The following is a 19,058-nucleotide window of genomic DNA, read 5'->3' on the forward strand; positions in this document are numbered from 1 at the left end:
GGAAATACATTTTTGCTAAACCAAAGGACAGGCTATCAAGAGAGGTGACAAATGTCTTCATTATAAGAAGGAGTTTTATGAAATATCTAAAGGATAAAGAGGGGTATAGGGAAAGATGTCTATGAGAATCAGGAGAAATAACTGCATGGAGGCTGGTGTCCCATCACCAAGTCACCCTTCCTTTACATGTGGAGTGTCCTTGACGTTGATCCAGCTCCCAGAGTGGACAGGATGTTTGAAATGCCTGTTCTTCTCTACCAGCCAGAGTTCTCTGATTGGATAACCAAAATCAGGGAACTCATTTTCTATGTGTTCCATCTGGTTGACCTCATTACAATCACTTCATCTACATGTCTGCATGTATAGTCTCCAATGAAGGGTAGAGGGAGGCGGTGAAGTGATTACATGCAGCATTGCAGAAGATTATAGCAATAATTCCATAGATGGCTATAAAAATAAGGATTTTAGTAAAAATAAGACAAGGACAAGGATGATGGGTGAACAAGCCTTGGTGCAAGGGAGGACATGGGAAACAGACATTAATTACACAAATAAAATGGATGGAGGATAGCAGACAGGAGAGAAACCAGGCGAGCATCTTAATACCCCAATGTGATGGGGACATGGAGGAGCCTTTCAGCAGCAGCTAAATTGAGATGGGGTGGAGGCTGATGACTTTACCAAGGTTGAAATAAGTTGGGCTAGGACATAACATCGGATGGTTAAATAGGACACAAAAGCTGCCTACAGAATGAATCAGTATAAAAATTTGGAAAGCTTAAGAATTGAGTTTTTGGTATGGAATGTTGGCATCAGTTAAATGAGCAGCTTCAGGGCACGAGGGTGGAGGAGACCTGAGAAGTGGAGGAGAGATAATACTGTACTTGTTGACAATTGGAAACTGACACTGATGTCTGTAAATTATGTTGCTGAGGTGCTGCAAGTAGATAACGTAGAGTAGGCAAGGATGGGAGTCCTTCGGGGGCTTCTCAGGTATACGTTCGGAAGAAATTGGCTTCAATAATAATATCCTAATTGAATAGTATTAGGAACAATTTTAAAAAGAACCCCACTTTTTACATCAGGAGATCTTTTAATTGACTATGATTGGATTTTTAGCCCAAACTAAATGTGGGCAGTCCCTATCACACCAGCAACATTGAAACACATGGGGCAGGATGGAAACAGATACTTGTAAAAGGAACAAAACAACTTATAACAGCTGTAGAGAACTTAGATTTAGGATAAATTTGATGCAGTAGGGGTGGTGAGAAAAGAAATGTATTTGAGTAACTGAAGCATCTCAGAGGCAACAACTCATTTAATGATTTTCAGTCAGTAAATAAATAAATTGCAACTGGACCACCTGAGAAAAAGAAATCTAGCCATAAAGATTTTGGAGCATGGATTATTTCTAATTGGAAAAAGTAAAAAAAAACGCATCTCCTCTGTGACACAGTTTTCTCATTATTAATTTTCTAAGCTTTACAGATGTAATATGCCAAAATGAATGAACATCTAGCCTTCCAGTGAAATTCAAGATGCTTTTCTTTCCTCTTCATCCATATTAGAAAATCTTAGCGAAGTATGTGCACTGCTACATAAAAGGGAGCCCATAGGAAACATTAAAACTTATTTTTCCAAGTTTTCCTTTAATGGCCTAGTCAGGTCAGAGTGTTTTATTAATCTGCACCAATAAACTCCTTTGTTGTCCTTCTCTATCCAAATTTCAACATATTCCATTACTATCTCCTTGCACACTTTGTTATAATGTCAGGGTTGAATTATATTTCCGTTAAAGGGTCAATGCTATTTGCTGTAATTCCATTGCAAATGGCATCAACTTTTACCAGGCAATTCACATCATTAAAATGCTATAAGCTTGCAGACCACTTACGGTCAAATGCTGTGATTAACTGACATTATGATGAGGATTAGTGCGTAAGAATTTTTAAAAGCCATCTGCTATGATTTAAGTAAAACACTTAACTATACACCTATCAATTCTGCACAATCTGCATATTCATTTCTGCTGTAATTGCTTATGTGGACAAAGTCCTTGCAATAGGTCAGTTTTTCATACAGTGTACTTTAACAATACCAGGTGCTAACTTAAACATTAATGAATTTGATTTCCTCATTCCCACCCAACTATAGAAAGAGGATCAATTAATGTTACCATGGTGGAAAACAAGTATAACCAGCCTTTGTCTTTGTTAAAGCAAATATTCAACTTAACTTGTTCTATGTCAAGTTTAAACCACATTTTCTCTAAAAAGATTAGTCTTTGAGCATTGGAGGGGATTTGAAAGTATAACAGACTGGAGGATCAAGTTCTTATGCCCTTTTATTCTCAGAAAAGCCTTGTTTCATTTTGACCATGCCAGGTGTAATTGAGAAGTTTTTTTAAAGGAACATAACCTTTCTCCTTGTTTTATTTCATCAGCCTGTGACTGACATGCCAGCCCTTTAATTAGAAAAATCCTTGCTACTATATATAAATAAGCTTTGTTCACTATTTGATTTTTTTAAAAAAACGCATAGTAGCTGGAACACTCTTTTCACGCTGGGCTCCTTCACTTTGAAACTTCAAAGTATCACCCTGAGTGAGGGAGAAATTTTCACTTTAGTTTCAAATGGAAAGTGATGTTATCTGAACCATTATAGACCCCCTTGATTTTCCCTTTTAACAAATAAAAGAAAGCTAGACAAGATATATAGTGAGAGATAAGGGAACTGCAGATGCTGGAGAATCCGAGATAACAAAGTATGGGTCTGGATGAACACAGCGGGCCCAGCAGCATCAAGATGTATAGTGGTTGTTGATCCACAACTACAAGATTTTCACTTACTCTCCAAATAAGAATCATGCTCCATACATCACCTAATGATCAAGGCTCTTATTATCAATAACATATAACAATATTTATGCATTGGATTCACCATGTAGTTTTTATAAAAATGTGTGTGTAATCCCATTGGCAGTGTGTTATACACTCATTTTGCTACTTATTTTTTCATTATTCTTCAGGGGATGATACCGTTGCTGGCCAATCCTGGCTGCCCCTCTCTCTGGTTTGCTTGGCAATTTCCTAGGTGGTAGTTAAGAGTCAAATACCTCGCTGTGGAGTCACATGTAGGCCAGACCAGGTAAAGCAGATTTCCTTTGTAAAAGGACATCAATGAAACAAATGGGTTTTCACAGCAATTAACGATAGTTCAATGGTCAACATTACTCAAACTAGCTTTATAGTCCAGATTTTTATGAACTGAATCGAAATGATTTAAATTCATTTAAATTAAATGAATGATGAAATGTGAATCCTTGCCTACTGAACATTACCCCAGGTTTCTGGATAATTACATGTGAACATATGAATCAGGAGCAGGAGTAAACCACTTGTCCTGTTGGTCTGTTTCAACAGTCACTAAGATCATAGGTGATCTGATTACTCTGCATTCCCACAAACTCCTGATAACCTTTCGCCTCATTGCTTATGAACAATTTGTCCACCTCTGCCTTCAAAATATTCAGGGCTCTTTCTCCACTACCTTTTGAGGAAGAGAAATTTGAAACTCATAACCCCAGTGAGAGAAAAAGAATTCTCATTACTTTTTCCTTAAATGGATGATCCCTTGGTTCTAAACAGTGACCCCTAGTTCTAGCTATGACCTGACCAATATACCACCATTTGGAGGATTGGACTTTAATCAGCTGTATGTAAAAGCCAATTTGTCTCTCTTACTGGTTGTTAAGTCTTGTTTGATGGATAAATTAAAATTCTTGGTTCTCAGTAGCACTAAGTTTAAACACAAGTGAGGGTACCTGCATGGATACCTGCTTCCCAAGATGTTAGATACAAATTGGATTAAAGTACATGCACTATTACAGCTGCGTCATCACCATCAGCTTTTCAATTCTCCCATCTGCGCACTGGATGTTAGTGTGAATAGTGTGAATGAAATCAATATAGATGTTTTATCTTCAAAGATGAGCTACAGAATACACATTTGAATCTATCCATGTGGATTTTTAGGCTAGTTAGCCAAGGCAACAGTTTTCTCATAAAAATGGATATTGCTCAAGGATGCTCAATGGCTACTGTTGTAATCTACAGCACTGGAATTGCACAAGGTGGGAAGAGACATGAAAAGGCTACAACCACTGAATTCAGAATGACCAGTAAATATAAATTTGTGGTGGATCAACTTATTTAATTGGGATGCGGATACAATTCCTTCCTTGGTACTTTCAACATAGGTTCAATCTTCACAGGAAATTACAAATCCATGACCTTTGCATCCACTTCCCCTCCACCCCTCACTCCACCCCACCCTATTATTAAACACTGCATTTTCTAAGTAGAAGGTAAATTTTAATGTGGATGTTTGATGAGTTTCCATGGCAATCAAAATTGTCACTAGGGTTCAAAGACACATGTGCCAAAAGAATGGTCACTGCAAAACTCACAGTAAGCCTTTCATTGTGATACCTGGCTACTGAGAGTAACTTCCAATGTATATAGAAATACTGCACTGTACTTACCTATTCTACCCACTGAGTGATGCAATGCACGAGAAGCAATGCTATTGAATTCGTGTATGGCAGTTCTGTAAAAGATCCAGGCGAAAAGAAGGAAGTAGCTTTAATGCACCATCAACTCATTTTTCAGGAATCATTAAACAATTCTGAAACCTTTGTACTATTTAAGAATGGAAGGGCAAGTTAATAAAGCTGTTGAAGAAGTGTATGGGATCCTTGTTCTCAATACAATAGAAAGGATGTTATGTTGAACCGTTATAAATCACTCAATAGATGTCAGCTAGGACATTGTGTTCAATTCAGTGCACCACCCTTTCAGTTAGATGTCAAGGTTTTGGAGTTTTACTGGAACGGTAGCAGGGATGGAACTTGAATTGCTCGGAAATAAAGAAAGTTAGATTGTTTGCCTTCTAGCAGAGAATATTAACAGGATATTTAAGAGCGGTATGTGAACATGCTGAGAGATTTTGATAGAATATGTAAGGAATGACTATTTCTACTGGTGGGTAAAGCTGACAAAAGAACCAGATGGGAGATGAGAAGTTTTTTTTTGTAATGCCAATTACAATCTGAGGTGCATGGCCTGAAAAGTTGTTGGAAGCAGACTTGCTGGCAACTCTCAAAAGGAAGCTGTGACTTGAAAAGGAGAGATTTGCAGGGCTATGGGGAAAGCAAAAGTGGAGATTAATTTGATGCCTATTTCAAATAGGCACAATGAGTGAATAATCTTCTGTAAAACTCAATTAATTTTTAGTTCAAACTAGGGATCTGCGTCATTAGCTTCTTTGGGGTGCTTCTCAGCAGCTATTGTAGGTTAATGTTCCTGAGTAGTAAAAATTGGTTGAGTTGACAAACTATGCAATTTGCATCATTTCCTGTGACAGTTACGGGAGAAACCTGGGACACATTTTGAAACATTCAAGAAAGTTTATCATGATTTTCCTGGAGTGTGCTTACACTGCATAGCAATTTCATGTCGCACCAATGCAACAGGAATATTTTAATATCTGAATCTTAAGGTAACAGGTTGCATTGGAACATATGACTTAGAAGCAGGAGCAAGCCATTTGGCCCCTTGAACCTACTCTACCATTCTATAAGAAGTTGACTGATTTAGTTGTTGTCTCAGTTCCATTTCCTTTCTGTCACCATACCATTTTCTTTTGAAAATCTAACATAACACTGAACAAATTTACAGACTCAGCCACCAATACATTCTGGGAAAAGTATTCCACACTCTAAAGACCCCTTGGAGAGAAAATGTTCTTCCTCATCTCTGCTTTAAATGGGAGAACTCTTAAGTATGTCCCACTGAAAGAAATATCATTCAGATATCTACTCTCTACAGTCTCCACAATATTTTGCAATAAGATTACCTTCCAGTCTTTTAAACTCCAAAGAAGTTTGGAAGAAATGGACACACATTTCACAGTCTAGGGAATTAATCAACATTGTTGTAGCATCTGGTTTATATGTCCCGTACCGAAACATCGATTTTCCTACTCCTCTGATGCTTCCTGGCCTGCTATATTCCTTCAGTTCCACACTGTGTTATCTCAGTTTCCCATAAGTAACTATATGTTACAATGAAATATATTGTTACAGCTGCATCAGCTGTTAAGGCCGTATCTTTCAGACAGCCAAGTGGGGTAAACTTGTACGTTCATAAAATCCCTACACACTGTAGAAGCAGGACATTCAGCCCATACCAACCCTCCAAAGAGCATCCTACCTAGACCCACTCACCCCTTAAACTACCCTTGTAACCCTGCATTTTCCTAGTCTGTATATCCCCAGGCACAGTGGGCAATTTAGCACAGCCAATCCACCTAACTTGCACATTTTTGGACTTTGGGAGGAAACACATACAGACAAAGGGAGAACGTGAAAAATCCACACAGACAATTGCCCAAGGCTGGAATTGAACCTGGGTCCCTGGCACTGCAAGGCAGTAGTGTTAACCATGAGCCATTATGGCAATGACCTGCCTAATAGATTTGGTTTGGTAAGAGGAAAAGAAGAACAGAAGGATTATTTTTCTGGACATCTGCCTCTGTATTTTAGGTGGTGCTTTTTCCAGTGTGATAAGTGTTGTCCATAATTAGAAGTGTACAGTCCAAAGTAATGCTGCCAGTATTATTTGACAGTAGGATATGTTTGTACATGAAAGCATTTTGTTTTGGCATGAAATGTGTATTATAATCCCCTCAAAGTAAAGCCTTTGAGCATGTTTTCCTGTAATAAGATTGTGGGGACATGAGATCTTGGGAGAGGAAGCCCAGTTGGAATACAGAAGGTTTTGTGATGCATTGGCACACATTGCATTTCTGTTTGAATTCATCACGTATATTACTATGTTTTTCTCCTTAAATGTTGCATTTTCCTGCACTATGGTTTCAAGGACATCTGGGACTTAACACAGTCATTCATTATTCGTGCCTTGATCATGAAACTTGTCAGCTTACACTACAGGATATACTTGGGCCAGGAGCATTCTTGAGTCACAGCTAAATTTCTTCCAACACAATTTAATAAATTTAAAAATTAGGATAGGTTAATTTTTTTTCTTATTTACATCTGTGGTTACACCTCTGTTTTCACCTACTTCTAGATGAAACAATTAGTGATACTCTGTAGTCTTTTTTATATTCACAGGATGTGGGCATCACTGGCTATGTCAGCATTTACTGACCATCACTAATTGCCCAGAGAACAGCTAAGCATCACTCATATTATGGTCGGTCTGGAGTCACATGTAGGCCAGACCAGATAGGTCAACGGTTTCCAACCCTAAAGGACATTAGTGAACTGGTCTGTACATCCAAGTATCTCCTCTCCTAAAGTGGATATGGCATTCCTTCCAAAACATTTACCACAAGTTAACTGCAGATTAATCATTTAAATTAACTGCACTAAAATTCCTCTGCCTGTTCTGGTTTGTTGCCTTCATTTTTTTTGCTGACTTTTTCACTTCTGAAAACAGCCATACAGATTGGTGCATGTTTGCACAAGGAGATCTAGAAAACCTAAAGTAATCGTGCCCCCAAAACGTAATTTTACGAATTACAAGTTAATGTCCCAGGATATTATTAGTTGCACATCCCATGTCTTCTTCTCAAATGCAATGGGGTTAGTTTGACTGTTGCTAATAGCCCATCAGTGCTGCACCCAATTGGCATTTCTTCCTCCATGTGATTTAACAATGAGCATTGATACATTGAAGGTGCAACAGTGGAGACAACTTCTGTCCTCACTGCACACCTGCATATGAACATCTTCAGGTGGGATTGTTGGATTGGGGATCCTGAGCTAAACTCTGAGACACCAGGGCATCTGTTTGGGAAGGTCGGGGGCAATTCTGCTCCAAATCAACTGACTCAGCTCAGTCAGTAATTACTTAATTGGCTGTTCAGGCACTATTAAGTCACTTGTTAGAATTCCCATTTAGTCTGCTTCTAAAGTACTTGTTCCTTTAAAAGACTTAAATTTTTCATTCTTTTTGGTTTGAATAATCTAATCCCCTGAGAACAATAACTATTGGAGTCTGAAGTTGCTGATTGCAATGCTGTAGTTTACACTGCTAGGACCTCCACCCATTTTAAATTACAGCATATCTTGGCATTTTGCAGAATTGACCATTTTCTAAGTGTTGTTAACTGACATGTTAATCAATTCCGTTTGCAGTACATGGTGACCACACCAGTAATTGCTGGTTTTAGTAAATTCTTTATCAGTAGAACCTTGCAGGTGAAATGAAAGGACAGTTGGAACAAATGGAATGAGTTCAGACAGAATGACATACCAAGTAGCAGCCACACCTGTTTTGGGTAATGTGGATTGTCATTTTCACAATAGGAGGTAGCCTGAGGCTCAGAACATTCTTTAGGTTATCTTCAATAATTGTACCGTATCTGTGTAGTATTTAGGAAAATTTTTAAAAGAATTTCCTTTTTCACATCTGCAAAAAAAGTTGCTAAAATGGATTTTTTATACATTTACATTTCTAGTGCTAGTAAAGCAGAAATTGATCCTTTTGACATTATGAAAGTCCCCCATTTAAAAATGAGAAAACGTACTTTGCAAGCTAACTAAATCACTTCCTCTTTCAATATTAACTCTCATTTACTGCAGACTGGAAAGGTTAGAAACAGCTTTGTAGTAACAATATCCCATGACTCACCTGTCAGTTTCGTTCACTGCTCCCACTGTCCCTTTCCGTGCCTCTCTTCCTCCGTGATCCTGTCCAGGGCACCCACTGTCTCTATTAAAAATTAGATCAGTATGTTATAGAATATGCTCAGAGATAATGGGAACTGCAGATGCTGGAGAATTCCAAGATAATAAAATGTGAGGCTGGATGAACACAGCAGGCCCAGCAGCATCTCAGGAGCACAAAAGCTGACGTTTCGTCTAGGCCCAAAACGTCAGCTTTTGTGCTCCTGAGATGCTGCTTGGCCTGCTGTGTTCATCCAGCCTCACATTTTGTTATCTTGTTATAGAATATGCTTCTGCTTTGGGAGATTGTGAGAAAGAACTGGGCGTCCATGAGGTGCAACAAAATTCACAGTCTGTAACTTCACGGCCTGACATACCTCCCACTCTACGATTACCATCAAGTCGAGGGATCAACCCTAGCTCAAATAAAAGGGTTATACAACACAAGTGTTAATCTGGTGAAGCTACATCACACAGGACTATGTGCATTCCAAACAGCATTGTAGCAAGTGATGGACATTGAATCATTTGTTGTCACATGTATTCAATGTAAAAGTACAGTGGAAAGTGTATACATTCACCATTCATACATGGCACTATTCACATTAACTTAAAATAAGACAAGGAAAAAAACATAAAGAGAGTCCAACATTCCTCTCTACTGCCACGGTCCAACTCGGAGTTTTTCAGCCCTCGCCCTGCCTCCACCAGAATCCTGCTCCAGGTTTTCCAGCCCTCGCCCTGCCTCCACCAGAATCCTGCTCTGGCTGCCTCACCGGCCCTCAATCAGATGTCCTACCGGCCCACTGTCAGCTGCCTCACTGGCCCACACTGAGATGCCTCACCGGCCCACTCTTGATTCACCTTCCGTACCTACACCGGCCCTAAACCCCACCTGTTCCTCTGTTACATTGATGACTGTATCGGCACCGCCTCATGCTCCCGCGAAGAGCTTGAACGGTTCATCCACTTCACCAAAACCTTCCACCCCAACCTCAAGTTCACCTGGACCATCTCCAACATCTCCTGGACATCCCTCCCATTCCTGGACCACTCTGTCTCCATCTCAGGCAACCACCTAGAAACTGACATCCATTTCAAGTACACCGACTCCCACAATTATCTGGAATACACCTCCTCCCACCCATCTTCCTGCAAAAACTCCATCCCCTATTCCCGACTTCTTCGTCTCTGCTGCATCTGCCTCAAGGATGAGGCATTCCACTCCCGCATATCCCAGACATCCTCATTCTTCAAGGACTGCAGCTTACCCCCCGCAGTGGTCAAGAACGCCCTCGACTGTGTCTCCCGCATTTCCCGCTACTCATCCCTCATACGCCGTCCCTGCAATAACCGCCCTAAGAGAATCCCCCTCGTCCTCACATACCACCCCACCAACCTCCGGATACAACACATCATCCTCCGAAACTTCCGCCGTCTGCAATCCGACCCACCACCAAAGACATTTTTCCATCCCCACCCTTGTCTACATTCCAGAAAGACCACTCTCTCCAGGACTCCCTTGTCCGCTCCACACTCCCCTCCAATCCCACCACAGCCGGCACTTTCCCCTGCAACCACAGGAAGTGCTACACTTGCCCCCACACCTCCTCCCTCACCCCCATCCCAAGCCCCAAGATGACTTCCCACATCAAGCAGACGTTCACCTGCACATCCGCCAATGTGGTACACAGCATCTGCTGTACCTGTTGTGGCTTCCTCTACATTGGGGAAACCAAGCAGAGGCTTGGGGACCACTTTGCAGAACACCTACGCCCGGTTCGCAACAAACAACTGCACTTCCCAGTCGCGAACATTTCAACTCTCCCTGGCATTCCTTAGTCCATCATGGGCCTCCTGCAGTGCCACAACGATGCCACCCAAAGGTTGCTGGAACAGCAACTCATATTCTGGTTAGGAACCCTGCAGCCCAATGGTATCAATGTGGATTTCACAAGGTTCAAAATCTCCCCTCCCCCACTGCATCCAAAAACCAGCCCAGGTCATCCCCATCTGCCTAACCTGTTCTTCCTCTCACTTATCCCCTCCTCCCACCTCAAGCCGCACCTCCATATCCTACCTACTAAACTCATCCTGCCCCCTTGACCTATCCGTCCTCCCTGGACTGACCTATCCCCTCCCCACCTCCCCACCTATACTCACCTCTACTGGCTCCATCCCTCCCCCTTTAACTTGTCTGTCTCCTCTCCACCCATCTTTTCCTCTATCCACCTTCAATCCGGCTCCCCCTCTCTCCCTGTTTATTTCAGAACCCTCTCCCCATCCCCTTTTTCTGATGAAGGGTCTAGGCACGAAACGTCAGCTTTTGTGCTCCTGAGATGCTGCTTGGCCTGCTGTGTTCATCCAGCTTCACACTTTGTTATCTCTTGATCCACCGCTGTTGTTTTAGCTCATGCTCGATTCACTATCGCTGCAGGACATAACGTGTGTGTTCAGCTCCTGCCATGAGTTTCCCGGTTGCAGCTCGGCTGCTTCCCAACTCATAAGAACATGAGAACTAGGAACAGGAGTAGGCCATCAGGCCCCGCGAGCCTGCCCCGCCATTCAATAAGATCATGGCTAATCTTTGAGACTCAGCTCCACTTTCCCGCCCACTCACCATAACCCTTAATTCCTTTACTGGTCAAAAATTTATTGACCCTTGCCTTTAAAACATTGAGTAAGGTAGCCTCAACGGCTTCACTGGGTAGGGAATTCCACAGATTCACAACCCTTTGGGTGAAGAGATTCCTCCTGACCTCAGTCCTACATCTGCTTCCCTTTATTTTGAGGCAATGCCCTCCAGTCCTAGTTTCACCTGCTAGCGGAAACAACCTCCCTGCCTCCACCCTATCTATTCCCTTCATAATCTTATATGTTTCTATAAGATCTCCCCTCATTCTTCTGAATTCCAATGAGTATAAGCCCAGTCCACTGAGTTTCTCCTCATAATCCAACCCTCTCAACGCTGGAATCAACCAAGTGAATCTCCTCTGCACCCCCTCCAGTGCTAGTATATCTCTTCTCAAGTAAGGAGGCCAAAACTGCACATAGTACTGCAGGGGCGGCCTCACCAGAATCCTGTACAGCTGCAGCATAGCTCCCTGTTTTCAAACTCCATCCCAATGGCAGACAAAATTCCATTTGCCTTTTTAATTACCTGCTGCACCTGCAATCCTACCTTCAGCGATTCATGCAGAAGGACACCCAAGTCCTTTTGCACAGCAGCGTGCTGCAAGTTTTTACCATTTAAAACATAGTCCATCTTGCTCTTATTCCTAGCAAAATAGATGACCTCACACTTACCAACATTATACTCCATCTGCCAGGCTTTTGTCCGCTCACTTGGACTACCTATATCCCGCTACAGACTTTCAGTGTCTTCTGGACAATCTTTAACTTGTTAGTTAAAAAGGGTGTTGGGGAGGGGATAGAAATACTGGAAAGGGAGAGAGAAGAAGGGAGAACAAAAAGGAAGGACAAAGAAAGAAAGAGAAAGAGAACTGTCGAGAAGCATGGAGCTCTGAGCATATGAGCAATTCCACAATCAATGGATCAGAGGTAATCTTTGTAGAAACTGCCTACTCCCATGCATCAGGGCTTCTGTACTTGATGAAACACATTTCAAAAGTGAGACCATTGAATGAAATGTAACTGTCAGCAATCTATGTTTACAGGACCTGGTTGGCAATGCAAATAGCATATTTGAATTTGCATTCTGCAGTTAACCTTCTGGTGATCACAAACATACATTTGCTGAATGCACACTCTTCATTTTCACTGGCACTCTTGTCCAAGTTAAATTGATAAATTTCGGCCAATGGGTGGTTAGGTTGGAATAGGTGAAGATATTGCACAAAGAAATTACACAATTATTTTAATGAAAATCTGAGGCTGGGGCCAGAACTGGGTAACAGAACTGAAAATGGCAAACTGTAGAGAAATAAGACTCTACCTTGAGCTGAGTGATTCTGTCTAAGTGAAGTAGAAGATCAATTGATGGAAGTGTATCAGGTTCATGATGTATTATTGATAACAAATGATTCCAAATATAACCCTGTTGCTGTGAAATATAACAGCTTGATGGATAAAAATCACCATTCTTTTGTGGCCATTTAAGAATCTGAAGACACGTTGCTCCTACATTATTTCTGATCTCATGTGCCTTTCTTATGTTTATAGATAAAGAGGAATTCTTTAAAACCTAAAATGCCTTAGGCAGAAACAAAGGTCCAAGCACTAATTTTAGAAAAGTTGCACTGCTGAGTTGAACCACCAAAACGTAAATGTAGTATTTGATGCTTATTTTAAATATATTTTAAAGTTGACATTCCCCAGAGGGAAAAAAAGAGTCAAATTGGGGAGTGACACATGAGGCTGAATCTTGCCACAGGTTGTCAGTTTCATCAAATTTCATGAAGGGGGTTTTCTGTGAGCTTGAGCAAATTTTCTCACACTGGTCTCTCATTATCTGCCACACTCCAAGGGTGTCCATCTTGTCAGATGCCAGTTTGTTTCTCTCATGCGCCATAACTCAACATATTCACTGCTGCTGGAAAGCCCGGGATCCCAGGCACTAGAACCTTATTTAGGCCGTTGGTCACCCAGTCAAGTGCTGGCAGTCCAGAGCTGCCATGCACAGTTGGACAGAGGGCAGACAAAGGCAAATTAGTACCTGATTTGTGGACAGGGACCTGGGGATCCTATTGGACAGGCGGTACAGATGAGGAACACCTTTTTCCTCCCAAGGCTGACAGAAGAGGCCAAGACACCAGATTTCACTAACATGGTCTATGTTGCTACCCAGATCAGGCCAGTTTCCATGGCCTGGAGAAATGTCATGAATGCCAAAAGAAGGTCAGTGCCCTTCTCCATTTCAACAGGATAAACGCTACTATCTTCTCAATGCAACCTCACACACTCCATCCCTACTATTTCACACCCCTCTCACCAAGGCTCATGCTCTACCAGCCTCAATATTACATACAACATCTTCTCTCAGTCACTGCCCCATCATGCCCCAATGACAACTCCCTACCACCCTACTCTCCCTATGCCCTCTGCACTGCCTCATTGCTTTCTAGAACATCTCACTACCTATTTCCCATCTGCACCTGCACTACCAGCTGTGCCACTTTCATCCTATGCCAGGGGAAATGGGCCATAGTGGAGCTAAGAGAGCCAGGATGGGTGGTGGGGTGCCTGGCATTTGGCTCCTCACCCCCCTGAGGAAAGGTACCTGCCCCAACTGGCAAATGTTCATGTCAGGAATTCAGGGCATCCAGTTTCTATCCAGTGAGAGGGATAATGGGAACCTGCATATTAATGAGCAGAAATTAGGCAATAACAAGGGTGTTAATGAGTGATAATTTATGTTAATAGGCCTTTTAGTGCTCATTAACAAGAACCTCATCTTAATGTCTGGGTTTTAGTTGGAAAATGTGGCAATTTATCCACAACAGTGAGAAGGGCCTCACTCGACATCTCAGCCAATTTTCCCAAAATTCTCACCACAGCCCATGTTGTTCAGGACCTGGAAAGATTCAGCCCGAACTCGTCCAACACATCTCCAAAATGAAGGCTTAGTACAACCAGTACATTCATTTTCAAGTATTCTTCTGTTTTAACGGTCACAGTCTGTTTGCTTAAAAATAAAAACAAGGTGTAACTTTACTTATATGGAGCAGAATGTGATGTCTGTGATGTGTTGGTTAATTTTGACTGGGACCTAACCACCCTGTAATTGACCCATGATACGAGTAGAGAGGGAAAGAAAACAGTAATTGTTCTTTTTCCTGATTTCCTGTTCAGTCACTCTTCGAGGAATGTGTCGTATATGGATATTGCATTGAGTGGATTTTTGTGATGCCTTTTGCGGTCTAATTGCCTGCTGATCATTGATGAGTCTCACAAATGAAGGATAGACAGCGTGTTGATACCTCAAAGGGTGATCAGCACCTATTAGCCTACACCCCAGCATCAGTTAACTCAAGCCCGATCCTCTGCTCATGCAACATTGACAGAAACACTTTTGACTAGAATCACTGCTGTCAAGAGTGAGAACCCTCATTGATATTCAGAGATAATGGGAACTGCAGATGCTGGAGAATCCGAGATAACAAAGTGTGGAGCTGGATGAACACAGCAGGCCAAGCTGCCCTAAGATGCTGTGAGGGCCCTAAAATGCTGCTTGGCCTGCTGTGTTCATCCAGCTCCACACTTTGTTACCCTCATTGATGTTTGCTGGTTTGTTATGATTTTGGGATTTTTGAGCCCAAATGCAGTATCTTTAGTACTCCTGGATTAAAACTGGCTAAAAAAACACTGACCACAAATTGGCCACGAATCTTCCTGATATGTGTTCCAGAGTTAAATTTGAACCTTCATTTCCTATCACAAAGGCACTGACAGAGCCATGTTTAAATATTCCATTGTGGTTGTGGTTGACTGCTACTTTAGTTTGCTTATGATTCTGCTACCATTTTCTAAAGTAACAAGAACCATTGAAATTCCAACACATAATAAAACTGCCAAAATTAATTACACAGTAAACTGTAGTAGATTAGAGCCTGCCAACTGACCTTGGCTCTGGGGGCAGGATTTGACTAACGGCCAAATCTTTATTCTTGAATTGACAATAGGTTTACTGCAATTTGTTATTTGGATATCAAAGAGATTTGTATGCTGTTTATTTTAGTTAAACACCATCAGTTATACCCCAACAATTAAAATATGTGGCAGTCACACTCTTTGATGTTTCATTGGAGCATATTCTGTGATTGATACTGTCTAGAATTAGGTGAACTAAGTAATGTCAGTTACCAAGATAATAAAGTGTGAAGCTGGATGAACACAGCAGGCCAAGTAGCATCTTAGGAGCACAAAAGCTGATGTTTCGGGCCTAGACCCTTCATCAGAAAAGGGGGTTGAGGAGAGGGTTCTGAAATAAATAGGAGGAGACGGGGAGGCGGATCGAAGGTGGATAGAGGAGAAGATAGGTGGAGAGGAGACAGAAAGTTAAAGGGGCAGGGATGAAGCCTGTAGAGGTGAGATTAGGTGGGGAGGTAGGGAGGGGATAGGTCAGTCCGGGGAGGACGGACAGGTCAAGGGGGCGGGATTATCTTAGGAGGTAGGGAATGGAGGTAACCTCATCGCACCCCATTGACCTGTCTGTCCTCCCCGAACTGACCTATCCCCTCCCTACCTCCCCACCTAATCTCACCTCTACAGGCTTCATCCCTGCCCCTTTAACTTACTGTCTCCTCTCCGCCTATCTTCTCCTCTATCCACCTTCGATCCGCCTCCCTGTCTCTCCCTATTTATTTCAGAACCCTCTCCCCAGCCCCCTTTTCTGATGAAGGATCTAGGCCCGAAATGTCAGCTTTTGTGCTCCTAAGATGCTGTTTGGCCTGCTGTGTTCATTCAGCTCCACACTTTGTTATCTCGGATTCTCCAGCATCTGCAATTCCCATTATCTCTGATACAATGTCAGTTACCATCCTGGCAATGCTAAAATTCAGTATAAGCGCTGAATAACATAGCATAAACAGAGAATGCTGTTTGGAGAAAAATAAGAAGGGTTTTGAGTTTGGTGTGGCTCTTGAAATGTTTGCTGTCTTTGTAATATGTCATATTTCCACACTGAATAATGATACGATGCTGGGTTGCAGTGCATGCTGGGGAAAGAGTAGCAACAGCATAGACAGAGTATTTCTAAGGACAAGTAAATTGTAAGGCTTGATGTTGAAACAAAGATAGATGTAGGATGCAAAATCATACATACACTGAAGTATGAGCAAAATCACCTATGTGCTCTGAAGCATTAATTTGTCTCCCTGTTGTGTCTGGTGAAGGCCAGCTGTGGACTGCCACCCTAAACTGGGTGCATGACTGTGGGTAATAACAGCACCAGGGATCCTAGCATATCCCGCAATGGCAAGAACCTCTGCCCACATTGAAGGGAGGATAGTACAAACAGGACACCAATGGGGCATGGTGTACGGTTAATGGGAAGAGTTGGGATGATGGGGTCAGGAAAATCGCTAGGTCTTGCAGAGAAAAGCCTTCCATGATTCTTGACAAAAATGATACTTGGCTGATTTATGGTAAGATTCAGTCTGCTGTTCCAGATGTGGAGTTAAAAAAAGTACACAAACAAGAAACAATGTCCAGCTTAATCCCGCCAATGCAACCTTAGCAAGAAAGTGGAATATTTCCAGAGGATGTGCAAAAATCAGAAACAACCTTTGAACCAGCAAACTAATAGTGCTTACTTGTGTGAAAAGATTAACACCTTACAATAAGCATCTTTGGAAGAAAAACCAGAATGTCAAGCCATCTTCATCAGAACATATATTTCTAAACATTAATATGTCATCTTTGGAAAATGTGAATCAATCTTTTCTTAGGATAATAAGGGGCCATGGAATCAGATGGGTCACCAATTATACGGATTAATGGTAATGCAGCTAAGTTTATGTTTTACATGGGTGCAATTGTTACTATATTACCTGACAAAATCCCAGGTTGAAAGGAATGAAACTACAATCATCTGACAGAGCAATGGATGGTGCAGGCAGAACACTGCTCATAATCAATAGAATGCTGAGCGTAGACTTTAAAAACTGAGGTCAATACTATCAATATTGTACTAAACTAGCGTAGATCATCAGAAAGCAACACTTCGCATTTGTGAGCAGAAAAGCACGGTTTGGTTTTAAAATTCCTAAGACCATAAGGTGTAGGAACAGAAATAGGTCAGTCAGCTCATAGAATCTGCTCCGCCAATTAAGGTCAGGCTGATCTGAGAATCCTCAACTCTATTCTTCTAATTTATTTACATACATCTTGATTCCCTTACTGTATCAAAAGTTGCCTATCTCAGTCTTCAATATAATTAACAAACCAATCTTGACAGCCCTCTGCATAAAGAGTTCAACAGATTGACTACCCATTGAGAGAGAAAAAATCGTGGTCAACTCTGTCATTATGCCCTCTGGTCCAAGTCTGTCTCATGCAAGGTAATGACCTTTCTGCATCTACCCTGTCAAGCCCTCTAATGATTGTTCATGTTTCAATAAGGCCTCGTCTCATTCTACTAAACTCCAATCAGACAAGTTCAACCTGCTTAACCTTTCCTCATAAGAAAATCCCTCCATTCCTGGAATCAGCCTTGTGAACCTTCTCTGGGCTGTCTAAATTAAAAAATATCTTTCCTTAGCTAACGCAACCAAAACTGTTCACAGTATTACAAATGTGATCTGACTAGTGTCTCGCATTGAAGAATCCTGACCAACTCAGAAGCCAACTACTAGGGAGCAGTTTCTAAACAAGAGGAAGACTTCACAGGCACTGAGAACAATGTTTGCTGAACCTAAGTGAAAATACATATCACTCAAGATAAACCACATGGGGATACAATGACTTTTCATGACTGAGAGATCAGATGATATTATTGATTTCACAGATTTATAGAAATTATTCAATTGTCTTTCAACCATACTCAAATCTTCACATTCTGATCATGAGAATATCCTTGACATGGCAGCCACCATGAGATAGTAGCAGACTCTTGGTGCATCTGCTGCTTCAAAGAAAGAGTACCAAAGCAGCAAACAATTTTACTGTCTTTGTCATGAGAAAACAACAATTCATCTAAAAGAATAAATGTGAGATTGGAAGTACGATTTGCAAGTTTACCTCATTTCTCACGTCAAAAAGAGATTACATCTTTCAGAAACACAAATATCTTCCCCAACATGTTTTCAGGATGGATGTTATCCTCCAAGGGAAACAAGTGTTCAACAATGACATTGATGCTGGAGAACCTACTCTTCAAAAAACATTCAGGAACTCAAAGGTCCACAAATGTCCTCTCATAGGAACAAGTTATACCTGAATGTTTCATAACCAGAGAAATTCTAACCAAACAAGTCATTAATCATTTGTGATGTCAGAGTCATGCAGAGAAATAGGATAATGATAAACCTACTTTACTTATTTGAAACAATTGAATAAATAATTTAATAGTTGGAAAAAATGCTTTTTGGGGAGACTTCATGGTAGCTTCCTGGGTTTCTGATATGGATGAATGTGGATCTGTTTGACTCTCGATCTTATGAGAACTGAAAGAACAAACAGTATATCAATTACATCATTGTCTACAATTAAAATAATGAAATTAAACATTTGCCATTTTCTGACACAGGCTTCCTGCATTATTAAAAATATTACCACAAATGTGAATATTACACATAATGGGCAAAAATCGAGGGAAACTGATCTTCTCCCACATTATAGC

The 19,058-nt window shown here is 41.3% G+C and overlaps 1 protein-coding gene across 2 annotated transcripts in view; it reads right to left on the reverse strand.

Moving 5' to 3' along the window:
• Positions 1-19,058, reverse strand: part of uraha (urate (5-hydroxyiso-) hydrolase a) — a 58,998-nt gene that overhangs the window by 19,513 nt on the left and 20,427 nt on the right. Inside the window, exons 1-2 of one of the 2 annotated variants that reach the window (XM_048546846.2) lie at positions 8,724-8,781; positions 4,547-4,611 (exon numbers count right to left, since the gene is read on the reverse strand). Coding sequence is in view for 1 of the 2 variants with exons in the window: in XM_059651720.1 (XP_059507703.1) it covers positions 4,547-4,611; positions 8,724-8,804 (146 nt within the window). In the remaining variant the exon portion in view is untranslated. Of the gene's footprint in view, positions 1-4,546; positions 4,612-8,723; positions 8,805-19,058 lie in introns of those variants that run through there. The other variant, XM_059651720.1, reaches the window with a different exon arrangement.

Source organism: Stegostoma tigrinum, chromosome 16 (genome assembly GCF_030684315.1).
Source record: "Stegostoma tigrinum isolate sSteTig4 chromosome 16, sSteTig4.hap1, whole genome shotgun sequence".
Taxonomy (NCBI): Eukaryota; Metazoa; Chordata; class Chondrichthyes; order Orectolobiformes; family Stegostomatidae; genus Stegostoma; species Stegostoma tigrinum.